At 36.8% G+C, this 12,312-nt stretch overlaps 1 protein-coding gene across 1 annotated transcript in view; it reads right to left on the reverse strand.

Moving 5' to 3' along the window:
• Positions 1–12,312, reverse strand: part of AP3B1 (adaptor-related protein complex 3, beta 1 subunit) — a 164,816-nt gene that overhangs the window by 88,328 nt on the left and 64,176 nt on the right. The window contains exons 9-13 of the mRNA XM_009327253.1: positions 11,097–11,194; positions 8,442–8,496; positions 8,291–8,362; positions 5,719–5,781; positions 4,706–4,838 (exon numbers count right to left, since the gene is read on the reverse strand). Coding sequence (XP_009325528.1) covers positions 4,706–4,838; positions 5,719–5,781; positions 8,291–8,362; positions 8,442–8,496; positions 11,097–11,194 — 421 coding nt within the window. The remainder of the gene's footprint in view (positions 1–4,705; positions 4,839–5,718; positions 5,782–8,290; positions 8,363–8,441; positions 8,497–11,096; positions 11,195–12,312) is intronic.

The raw sequence follows: 12,312 nt of genomic DNA on the forward strand, positions 1-12,312 counted from the left end.
AGAAGACTACAAGAGGTATCAGCAACTTCAATTTTCACAAGCCTCAGTAAAAATCTTAGTATAATTTCACTGCTAGTTTCCTTCAAATAATTTTGAAGCAATATGGAAATGACTACTCTGAATAGGATAATCTCAGAAGACCCTGGGAGCATGACAACTTCTCAAAAACCTAAAATATATTCAGTCATACAATGTTCCATTTTGCCAAGTAATTATGTATATAAAAAATTAACAATGTAGTGGACAGTAACTTGTGGGGACCGAATTACAGACTTTTTCACAAATGAGAATTTGGCCACATTATAACAGAAACTCAGAAAAACACCTTAGCAAGGAGGGTATTACCAGAGAACATTAAAAAGCTGCATTCTGAAATACTACATTTGATACCATTTACGTTGAGCCAAATTTTCTTCCACTTATATTAACTGATACTTGCAGAAACTAAAACACGCAACTGAAGACAAATTTATCCACAGTCTATAATTTGTAGAATCACTATTTCTAAAATCAGCAAAACTGCATCAATTGTTTTTGGAAGGAATATATCAATTGAATCTCATAGCAAGGCTGTAAAAGTGATTAAGTGCACCCTCAGCAAATTCGCAGATAACACCAACCTGAGTGGTGCAGTTGATATGCCTGAGGGACGGGATGCCATTCGGAGGGACCTGGATCAGCTTGAGAAGTGGGCCCATGTGAACCTCATGAGGTTCAACAAGGCCAAGTGCAAGGTCCTGCACCTGGGTCGGGGCAACCCCCAGTATCAATACAGGCTGGGGGATGAAGGGATTGTGAGCAGCCCTGCTGGGAAAGACTTGGGGGTACTGGTGGAGGAAAAGCTGGACATGAGCCAGCAATGTGCACTCGCAGCCCAGAAGGCCAATCTCATCCTGGGCTGCATCAAAAGAAGCGTGGCCAGCAGGTCGAGGGAGGGGTTTCTGCCCCTCTACTCTGCTCTGGTGAGACCCCACCTGGAGTACTGCGTCCAGCTCTGGCGTCCCCAGTACAGGAAAGACATGGGCCTGTTGGAGCGGGTCCAGAGGAGGGCCACAAAAATGATCAGTGGGATGGAACACCTTTCCTCTGAAGAAAGGCTGAGAGAGTTGGGGTTGTTCAGCCTAGAGAAGAGAAGGCTTCGTGGAGACCTTATTGCAGCCTATCAGTACTTAAAGGGGGCTTATAAAAAAGATGGCAGCAAACTTTTTAGCAGGGCCTGTTGTAACAGGACAAGGGGGAATGGCTTTAAACTAAAGGGGGGCAGATTTAGACTAGATATAAGGAAGATTTTTTTTTTACGAGGAGGGTGGTGCAGCACTGGAACAGGTTGCCCAGAGAGGTGGTGGATGCCCCTTCCCTGGAAGCACTCAAGGTCAGGTTGGACGGGGCTCTGAGCAACCTGATCTAGTTGAAGATGTCCCTGCTTATTGCACGGGAGGGTTGGACTAGATCACCTTTAAAGGTCCCTTCCAACCCAAACCATTCCATGATTCTGTGATTATTTGGGTTATTAGAAGGTTATGCAAGTGGTTAAAACTGAAGTTAAAAGGCAATTATTAGAGCTAAGTATCCAGACAAACATTAAGTTTCTGCTTTTCAGAACTGCTTGAAGTCTAAGCTTTTACCTGGTTAATTTTTCCACCCTTATAACATAAATAACAGACTCTGAAACCACGTTAATACATATAAACCGAACGCCACAAGGAGTTGGTTGTCTTTTACATCATTCTAACAGTAATTCCAATAGGTAGGTAGTAGTTACCTGACGTATTAACAGTTCCAGTGATTTTACGACTTGCCTGTTCAAATAGATTAGTAGGAAAAAAATCGTTTTAGCTATACATCCTACAAATGTGTCTACATTCTCTATTATCCATAACCTGCAACTTTCAACAGAAAATGAAAATCACCCATCTGAGAAAAACCTGCAGGATCTCTAGTATATGGACTACAGACAGACAAAAGAGACTTCCTATAATCCCATCTGTCTCTTACATCTAAAATGACTTTTATGTCATAGTGGGGCCAATCGTCAGCTGAAATTATCAAGGCAATTGCTTAAAGGAAATGCATCAATCAAATGCCAAACATCACACCGAAGAGCCAAAATAACTTTTCTTTTTGTACTGCCTTCAGTAGATGAGGAAGGAAAATAATTCTCAACCCTCAACATGGCTTCTGGGAACAAGGCTCTGGGGAAGTTGAGAACCACTTTTGAAATTTTCTTCGCATATTTATGACTGCTTTGTTTAAAGTCAAATTTCCCCTACTCAGGGAAGCTGGGGGCTATGGTAAAAAAAAAACACATTTGAATCATAGGAGCACATACAGAAACTAAAAAGTTCAATGATGAGACACTCAAAGAGCTCTGTGAAGAGTTATCCCAGCTGGACCTGACTGACTCCTGAAGAGATTGTTTTGTGTGATGACACTCTGCCTCTCAGCACCCAAGTTCCAGAATGATAAATGGCACAGCTCCAGTGCCACATAGAGCCAAGACATCTTGTCTGTTGGGTTGTATCTACAGTAAAGACCTTTCCAGAACAAGAGCACAGAATTAGAAGGCAGTTTTGCCACAAGCTTGTTCTTCAGGATTCTATTTTGACTATTTTATTTTGGTAAAATTAATTTGGTCACCTCGCCCGCACTCAAGTGAATTCCCCATAATAAGAAAACAGTGCAGAGAAAGCAGAGCCAAGACTGCTTTCAGGGACCTCAGAACCTGCTGGACTTACCAGCTTGGGCTTCATGCTATGCAAAGGCAGCAGAACTGCTTCCAGGCTTCAAACAACTATGGAAGTGGCAACACGGCAAACAGATTGCTTGCACACTTTAAGGGTGAAAGTCGGAGGAAAGCAAGATTAACCAAGACTTTTATATCTATTCTCTCACACATGCTAAACCTTTTCTTCTCCCTTACCATGCCCAAAACTCTTCTTATGTTCAGTAAGCTGTGACTATCAGTAATTTCCTGCCACCTGAGGAAAGGCACCATGTAAATTATACCATTCTATTCATTCCTTGAAAGAAGGAATAAAGACACTGCAGCTATGGTAAAGCAATTTGCCAGCTGCCAGTTTTAAAAGATCCTCAATATATCCTTTGCAGTCTTTCAGAACAGTAAGCACAAGAAGATAATTTTATTTGCTAGACAACTACTTAGAAACAGTCAAGAAAACTAATCTTTTTGAGACAGACCTTTGTATACATGCACATGCATATGTGTCTGTATATATATATGGAATTACTTTGAAGAAGGTATTAAATTGAGAAACTATCATAATAGAAAAAAAAGCCTTTTCCTCTTATCTTGGTTCCTTCTTAGCAAAAAGAAAAACAAAGCAAGAAAACGGAAAGAAGGATTATTAAGTAACAAACTCAGTATTCTGAAGTGATAATTCTATTATTTTATTTAAGACAGAAAAAAGGGATTTGTACATGCTGCAAGGAGCCTATTGACCTAGAGGAAGATTGCTACTAGAATTAAGCAGAATCAAGAACAAGCTTTGAAGCTTGTATTTTTAATATGGTCATTGCTAAATGTAATACAAAAAGGTGCACCATGCAGACATGGCCTTCTAAGACAGACATTTTAAACACAGTTGATAACCAGAAAAGCATGAAGGGACATAAGGCCTGGAGCACTAGGAAATTAAAGTTATATATATTAAAATTACCAAGCTATACACTGAGGCATCTCAGGAATTTCTGATACAAGGTGAAGTGGGAGAGAAGGAGGACTCGTAGTTCACAAACCAAATAAGAGAAAGCTCTGAGTGTATCAGTGGGCCACAGGATGACCGTGTGCTGCCAAAGTAATGTCCTGAATAAAGGCTTTCTTCGGATTACCATGAAAAGTATGTCCAGTAGATATGGAGAGGAATTAATGCTGCTTTTCAAACCTTAGAGTAGATCTCACCTGTGTTCTCTGAACAACCCTAATTACTCCAGGCCACCCAAAACCCACGCCTTCCCTCCTTCCTGACATTATTATTTTTAACTACATCTTTCTTAACTCTATTTACAATATTTAACCATATTCATGTAGACTGTACATTATATAATAATATTCCGATTCTCTTATTGACTTCTGTGCAATATTCATTGATAACTGGTAAGAATATACAATATTATCAGGTATTGATTTACAGTGCTGCTATATCCTATTTGACTTTATCTGCTCCTTGTTGTGTTCCTTAGTGACTTGCCACTCCGTTTCACTATATAACAGAAGGCTAGATTACAAAATCAAGCCGAATTTGGGGCCGTTTATCCTAAAACTATTTAATGTTTTTTCAGTTAGGCGTTGATGCACTAAAACCCCAACATTCCAAGCTTTCAGCACCCTCTACAGGCTAACTGTTTTGCTGCAACTAAACATGTAACAGTGTAACTGCTGTCATTTATGATAATCACAACAGCACACTTTAATGATTATGGCATTTTGAGAAAAAACAGGTAAACATGTAATTGCAGGCCACAAGAAATTAATTTCACTAACAGAAGAGACTATAAGTACCCAGTGATGATGAGAGCCTCTTGAAGCAGCACCCAGAATCACTATTTTTATCCAGTCATGTCAGCTAAATTCTTATAAAAGTCAGCTCCCATATTTTTTTCAACGTGAGCTGCTCTTCGTGGTTCTCATTAAGAAAAGGTTTCGTGCCATCAGCTGCTCAGAAAACCAACAGAACATTTAGCTTACCATCCCTGTTGGACAGCAAACATACGAGGCCGTTAAGGCATGTGTCAGTCACTTCAGCGATGTTAGTTGCGCATCTGCCTATAGCCTGAATTGTAGCTGCAGCAAACTGTTTATCTTGGCTTTTCACGTAAGTCTAAGGAAACAGGATTTTCATTAGTCAATACATAAGTCTTGTCAACCAAAGACCATATTATCCTCATAAAACAGACATACTGTATAATAAATTCAATCTATAAAGCTACATTTCACATTAGAAGTCACACTTTTTTCACCTCATTGTCACTTTTAGAACACATTTTCTTGCTGGCTTTCGTCACCCATGGCCATGCAAACCTCTGATTTCCAGAAAGCTTGGGGCAGGGGGCAATTACCCAAAAACAGCAATTAGTTTGTGTGCAAGGTTGGAGGAGTTGATGAGCTCTCTCTTCAGAGAGGTTTCAGTTCATTTAACCAGGAGCATCTGTGAAACTATGAATAACCTACCTGCCTGAGAACCAGTACCTTTCAGAGAAATCCAGCCAGAGAACTGAAGCAGTGAAAATAGATGTCATAAGCAAAGAGGAAAGAAAGAAGGACAGACACTGTTTCACAATATAGGCCAAACATCTTGCTGATATATATAGAGAGATATTGGAGATAATACTATTTCATCAAATGACTTACAGAAATGAGGTTTGGCAATAAATGATAATGGCCAAATATTGCTAAAATTAAGACACTATCACCTAGTGACTTACAGTGTCAGTCAAGTTCATAGAGTTTGTTTTAAAGAATTTGGAATGATTGAGTTTCACATCACTTTTTTTTTTTGGTAGCTGGAAAGAATCCACATGTAAAAAGCTTCATTATCCGTTATGATATGAGACAGTTTCATATCCATTCTGAGAACATTTTATTGTGGAAAAGACTTTAACGTGAAAAATTTAAGACTAAAAATCTAGATGAAACATCCAATAATGGCAATTGGCCGACAGAGAGCGTTTCATATAAAAAGAATACACTTTTGCACAAACCTGAAATTCTCGAAGCAGAGTTGATATGTTGGCTTCATTTGCTAAATTTGTCAAGACTTCAAGCTACAAGAAGAAAAACAGATATTTTATCAAAAGCTAAAATAAAATATTATAAACAGCACTACATATACACTATACTTTTATTGTATATAAATAAAAGATAATACTACTAAAAATACCACTTAGAATTCAATAGAGTATACCAGATTTCAGTATAAACTGGTAGCAGCATTGCACTCAGGAGGAATATTCTCCTTGCAAGTACACGCAAGGTTTTCAAAGCAGGACTGTAGGGTTCAGTGATGCATTTTCTACGAGCTCTAGCTTTAGTGTTGCATTGCATATCAAATAGGCTTGAAATACTTCTGGCACCATGGTTTCCAATGTTATACAACAGGCCTTAGCGTATAAGAACCATGTGACACTGTAAGAAGAAATAATGGAAATCACAACTGCAGCTGGGGAGAAATAAAGTGTCCATTATATTCAGATGAACTGCAAGACCTTTAAACTCAGGAAACAAACAGTTGCATCTACGAGACTCCTCAGATCTTAATCAACATCAACATCGTCAGACCCTGAAAGGCCTCTTCTTTGTTCCTGGTGAACAAGGGCACAATATACAACACTTGGCATATATTGTTCAGATGCTATGCTTCCAGGTTGTTTTAGCTTTGAAGAAGAAAAAATTCCAATACAATCTAAATGAGGTAAACTGAAAAAAAAGACAACTCGGTCTCTGTAAAGGGAAGTCATGCCTCAGGAATCTGTTGGTATTTTTTGAGTTGGATGCACACAGACAATGACATTTAATTGATACAGTCCACCTGTACTTCAGAAGCAATTTGATATGACCTGTCACCAAAGGCTCTTAAAGATACCTATCTAGCATAGAATACAAAGCAAGTTGATAAATGAGACAGGGGAACAGGCAGGGAAAAAAAGAGACTATTTTACAGTACAGGAAGACTATCAATGGGATCCCACATGTATCTTTGTTGGTCTTTTGCTTTTCAACATATTGAAACTATGAAAGTAATGAGAAGACAGGTGACAAAGTCTTCAGCTGATGCTACAGTTTTCAGAGAAATGGAAGACAAAGGCTGACTAAGAAAAGCTGCATAAAAACTTAAAACATTAGGTGACTGGTTGATAAAATGGCAAAAAAAATTCACCACAGATAAATGAGATGTTCATAATTGGGGGAAAAACCTTAACTTTACAGAGAATGATAGGCTCTGAGCTGATTACTACTAATTATAACTGAGAATTTGTGGTTAAAATAGATAACCCCATGAAAATATAAGCTCAATGCTAAGCAGTGATCAAAAAAGCAAACGTTGGGAAAGAAACGGAGAACAAAAGAGAAGTCTAAACAGTGCACCAGATGAATTCCAGGGTGCTCCTACATCTTAAATGCTGCCATAGGTCTCATCCTCCTACCTTAAAGCAGATAGGATGGAACTATGGGAGTAGGGAGTGGAGAAAAGCACAAGATTTTCTTAGATATGTAACAGTGTAGGTTGTCCTAAATTTTTCAGCCACCAATAAAGAATTGAGACAATGAAAGGAAAAACACAATTTCTACTTCTCCACCTCTTCACCATTGTATATCAATTAATATGGGAATTTAAACATCTCAACTTTCAATTCTTTCAGGAGTGACTTTTCCTGGATAACACTAAGTCTTACTAGTATTCCCAACAGTTTTCATAATCATTAAATGCGGGGTAGATATTTTTGCCTCCAACTGCCTCAAATTTACTTAATGTTGGACTAATAAAAATATGACGGGTTGGGCATAGCCATCTTGGACTGCACCACTCTGCACATGTAATGAGGGTGCAACATGGATGTAAAATGAAAATAAGAAAAAAATAACATTTAAGAAACCTGTGCCTTCCACTCCTAAACACAAGTGCCTATGACAATCTAAAGCAAAACAAGAGAAAAGGCACGTAATAGTAGACAATTTTTTAGCTATTGTTTTGTCGAGGATTTCACGTCCATTAAAGACTAAGAATAGAGAAAACAAGACGACGACAGCCTAAAACATGCATTGACATGCGGCCTTGAGGAAAGCCTAAAGTGCTTCTCATGTCAAATGCTGACTTCAAAGGGAATTTGGGACTCTAACACTGTCCCATTTTGTTCAGGGAAACAGATTTAAACTCTTTTTAAGATAACAGGATCAAAGACTGTGTGATTTCATTTCTCTTCATTTGAGAAGATTCTTCCTCCATGAAAACAGTCAAACTCTAAATGTTTGAATGGCTGATTAGATAAAAATAGTAGTGCTCTGTACCACTGCAAGGTACCAAAAGCTGTAGTGGAAAACATAGCCCATCTGCGATCTGCAACGTGGTAACGAGAACTTTCAGATAGCCTGACTAGCCTGACAAGCCTGAAGGACTCTTGTGGACTTAATTAAAAGCCACAACTCTACACTTCTTAGTGAAAAAAAAGGAACAGCACAGAATGATGTATGTCATATCAGTGCAAGAAAATTTTACCTTCCTGTTGCAAACAGATTTGTCTAGTAATATATAGAAGAATTTGCTTTTAAACTCACCTTCAGTGTTTTGATCATTGTTGGATCAGTTGATCTAACATAGAAACTCTTCAGATAAGGTTCAAACATGCCCTGAAAAGCAGAACATATTTAAGTAGCTCGCCTGTGTTTCATATAAAATGTGATTTAGAAAATTCTAAATATGGTATACCTTTCTCTGAATTGACATAGTGGCAATATTTTGCAGAACAATATATTGCACCTCCCTAGAATTTGAAAAGAAAAACAAGAGTTATTCTGCACAATTACAGATACATAGAATAACGCAACATGGCAAAGAAAGTCCAATTCTATTTGAATCCGAAGTTAGGTATACATTTGACTTGGCACAAACATGGAAGGAAAAAGCTTATTGCTAACTGCTACAAGTTCATCATCTGCTTCAGAGGAAGATGCAAGATGAAAACAGGCTCTCATTTTTAAAAACTTCAATATGCAAAAAAATCACTAACACCCATGCAATGGTGCAATGCTTCTTGTAGGCCTTGGGTCTTTGTTTAAACCAAAAATTCGTTTAAAACATCACTATTCTGGCATGTCCAGAAATAGCTTACAAAACCTTACATTTTGTCCACCATCTTAAAACTTAAATATTTCAGGATGACGCAGCTGAGAACAAAAACACATGGGCTTTATCTGTAGTGTGGAAATGACTGCATTAGTTACAAGAACAGCTAATCCTTGCTAGAAAGAATTGCTATGACTTTTTTGGTCTTAAAAAAATTTCCTAATAATTCTCAAAAAGGGCTAGGGTCTCCTGTGACTTAAGAGCATACACTAGCAGGCATATGCATCTATCAAAAAGCAGCACTTTAACATAACAGACTTTGTCAAGATACAGACAACACAAAAATATTAAACATATTCGGAGGATATTCTCATCATTAATGTATTACTTTAAAAGCCTCAGCAGGAGCGAGCAAAAAGAAATCTGGGTACTAGTCTAAAGCTTTTAAACTACAAAGTTTCTGCCACCAATTGCTTAAAAACTAAGTAATAATTTATACACAATTTTTCTGAACCACGAGTGCTCAAATTCTTTCATGATGCAAATCACATCCTAATGGAGGAATCATCACATCCATTACCTCCTCTTATTCAAAACTGTCTAATAGCCCTGTGGTAATTACAGCTGTTGCTTGCTAAGTAAAGTAATAACAGAGAAGTATTTAATATCTTTTAAACCTATTTTTATGTAATTCTTACATAGGTACATGGAAATAGTCAGCTGCACATGATGAACGAAGACTGGAAATTGCTATGAAATGCTGTTCCAGGCACTCTCACCCTAACTAGATTATAGCTTATTTGACATTAATTTAAAGGCCATAGGCACATAACTCCAAGTGCAAACAGCAAAAGCTTATTTCAAAGTGGCTCTAATAGCAGAAGTGTTTCACACAGATTGGTAACAGAGAACAGACAAGCCATTCAACATAGGAAAATCAGAAGACTAGTGCCATTTTAGGCACTAGTTGAGGTACAGGAAATATGTGACTTCTCTTTTGATGAAATTTGAGTATAAATGAGCAATAAACAACATGCAAAAATAATCATTTCAACCTGTGAGTATGAGTTCAGTTCTATACATTACCTGTACATATGCTAAACTGCTTAAGCCATTTTACTTATCTTTGTATAAAGAGAATGGGAAGCATACTGTACTATAAAGCCAAACACAAAAACAACAGTGATTCATTTTTATCGGAAATAAAAGCATGAATACTCTACCAAGCCCAATTTTACTTCTTTACTAACTTTTACATGATAGAGACATTAGCCATGGGTGAGCTGCAGAAGTTTACAGAGAAAGAGCTCTATGGTAACCGGGCTTACAAAAGTTAAAGCCCATCTAAGACGAGTAATCTTGTCAGACACAACAAAAAGGATTTTTTTTTTTTTAAAGCTTTTTGTCTGTTTGATGTGACCAACTTTAAAAAATAAATCATTTTCACAGCAAAGTTCTAGCCAAAAATACCATGTTTAGTTAGAAAATTATTCTGAAAACATCTTAATATACTGTCTCAAATTACCCCTTTAAGGCTTTTCATACAGATACATGGAAGTTCAAAATCTAAAAACTGAGGGGGAAAAAACCACTTTTATGCAGCTTATTGGCATAACATGCTAAAACTATCAAACACAAAGAAAAAAAGAGTATTATCAATCTTATGAAACACGTGGCCAGTGAGACCCTTCATAGGAAAGTAGACAAGGTCACACTGAAGATGATAAAGTCAAAATTAGATGTCCTGAATGAAATATAAACTTGTTCTTTAAAAACAGTTCAAGGATTAAGTAAACATAAGGGATTCAGCAGCATCAAGTGGCATTTTAATAATACGTTTCTTAGTTTCTCTGTCAACAGTAAGTCTTCAATATAAAACGCAGGAAAAGAAAACACAAATCTGAAGACTTCTTTAGTGCCTAGCAAGACTGTAAGGAACTCCAATATAATTAAATTTCCAATAACTTCCAATAATTAAAACAATCAAGAAACTAAGCAAACTAGTTAGTACTGCCTCTATTTGTATGCTAACTAGGCAGCCGTGATTCTTCTCAGAATGAAAGTCATAATTAAGAATGAAACACAATACTAAATGATCACTGGATGTAATACTGAAAATGATGGAATTACTTTTAATGATCCTCATTTATTGAGTAAAAATTAATATTACAGGACAATTTTAAAATGAAATTCTAACAGAGCAATAGTTATATGCTTATAACTATGGCTAAACAATTACATATGAAAAACTCTCACAAAAAAGTAGACATAGCAATGTAAAGTACGGACTTGACCTACCTATTACTACGGAGTAAACGCACCAGCGACTTAGAAACAATACCAGCTTCGGATTTTGGTGCCAAATGCCAGTAAAGCTGTGCAACTGCCATTACCACCTAAAAGAAGAACATTCAGAACAGTATGTTAACTTCAAATCATCATACATATCTATCACATTTGCTTCAGACCTGCAAAACTACCAACTCACTTCAGGTGAGCAAAATGCATACCCACATTCTTCGAAATCAACAAAGCAGATTGGGGGAAAAACATCAAAAGATAGATATTTTTTATTTCTAAAATCAAAGCTAATTAAGTACCTCTCATTCCTCCCAGTATTTATCGTATACTACAATATATAGAAAGACAGAGGAAGAGAGATGAAGAGAGAAAAAGTGTAGGTAATTCAAACTGTAAACATACTTATATCATCCTTAATAAGTCAGTATCGCTAACATCAGCTGTACAAATCAATGAGGAAATACTGTTTAAGACTTCTGCAAATTTTGGGCCTTTTTTTTAATTAAATACAGGTTCAGTATTACCTATTATTCAGTTTCCACTCAAAATCTTTCATTCCATTATTCTATTATGCAATTTATAAAATGACAGCTGCCTTTACTGGCAACTTCTAAAGTCTCAAATCCAACAGAAAGTAAAAACCACAGAGTTGTATACCAACATCCTGGCTAGCAAAAAGCAGAAGACTGAGATATAAGCAACTTAAAACCCATACTTCCCCCCCGCCCCTCCCCCAAGTTTTCTCATAAGGGAGAGACAAATGATTAACTTTATGCTAATGAATAAGTCATGTCATAACCTTCCCTACAATACTGTCATGGTCAACTTTCTGTTCAAAACGAAAGAAATCGGAGAAAGGAGACTCCACGTAAAGCCATCATTATGACACTTGACTTGGTATCTTAAATCTTAGTAACAATGAAACAAAAATTATTATTAAACAATAAAAAGTTATTAAAAACGTCTGAAAAGACTAAATAACTGGAAGATTCTTAGCAATATACTACAGGGATCTTTACTGACAAAAAGTTAAGGTCAAAGAGGTCAACTAATTGAATTGCTGGTAAATTCTGTGAATGGTACAAGAATCCATGTAATACAAATTCAGAGAAGCATGATTTCACTTGACAAATAGCACTTAAACATCTCAGTTAACTTTAACATCATAAATATGAGAATCAATACCATATTTAATAGATAGAAAGAAATTATT

Source organism: Pygoscelis adeliae, unplaced genomic scaffold, assembly GCF_000699105.1.
Source record: "Pygoscelis adeliae isolate BGI_AS28 unplaced genomic scaffold, ASM69910v1 Scaffold26, whole genome shotgun sequence".
Lineage (NCBI taxonomy): Eukaryota > Metazoa > Chordata > Aves > Sphenisciformes > Spheniscidae > Pygoscelis > Pygoscelis adeliae.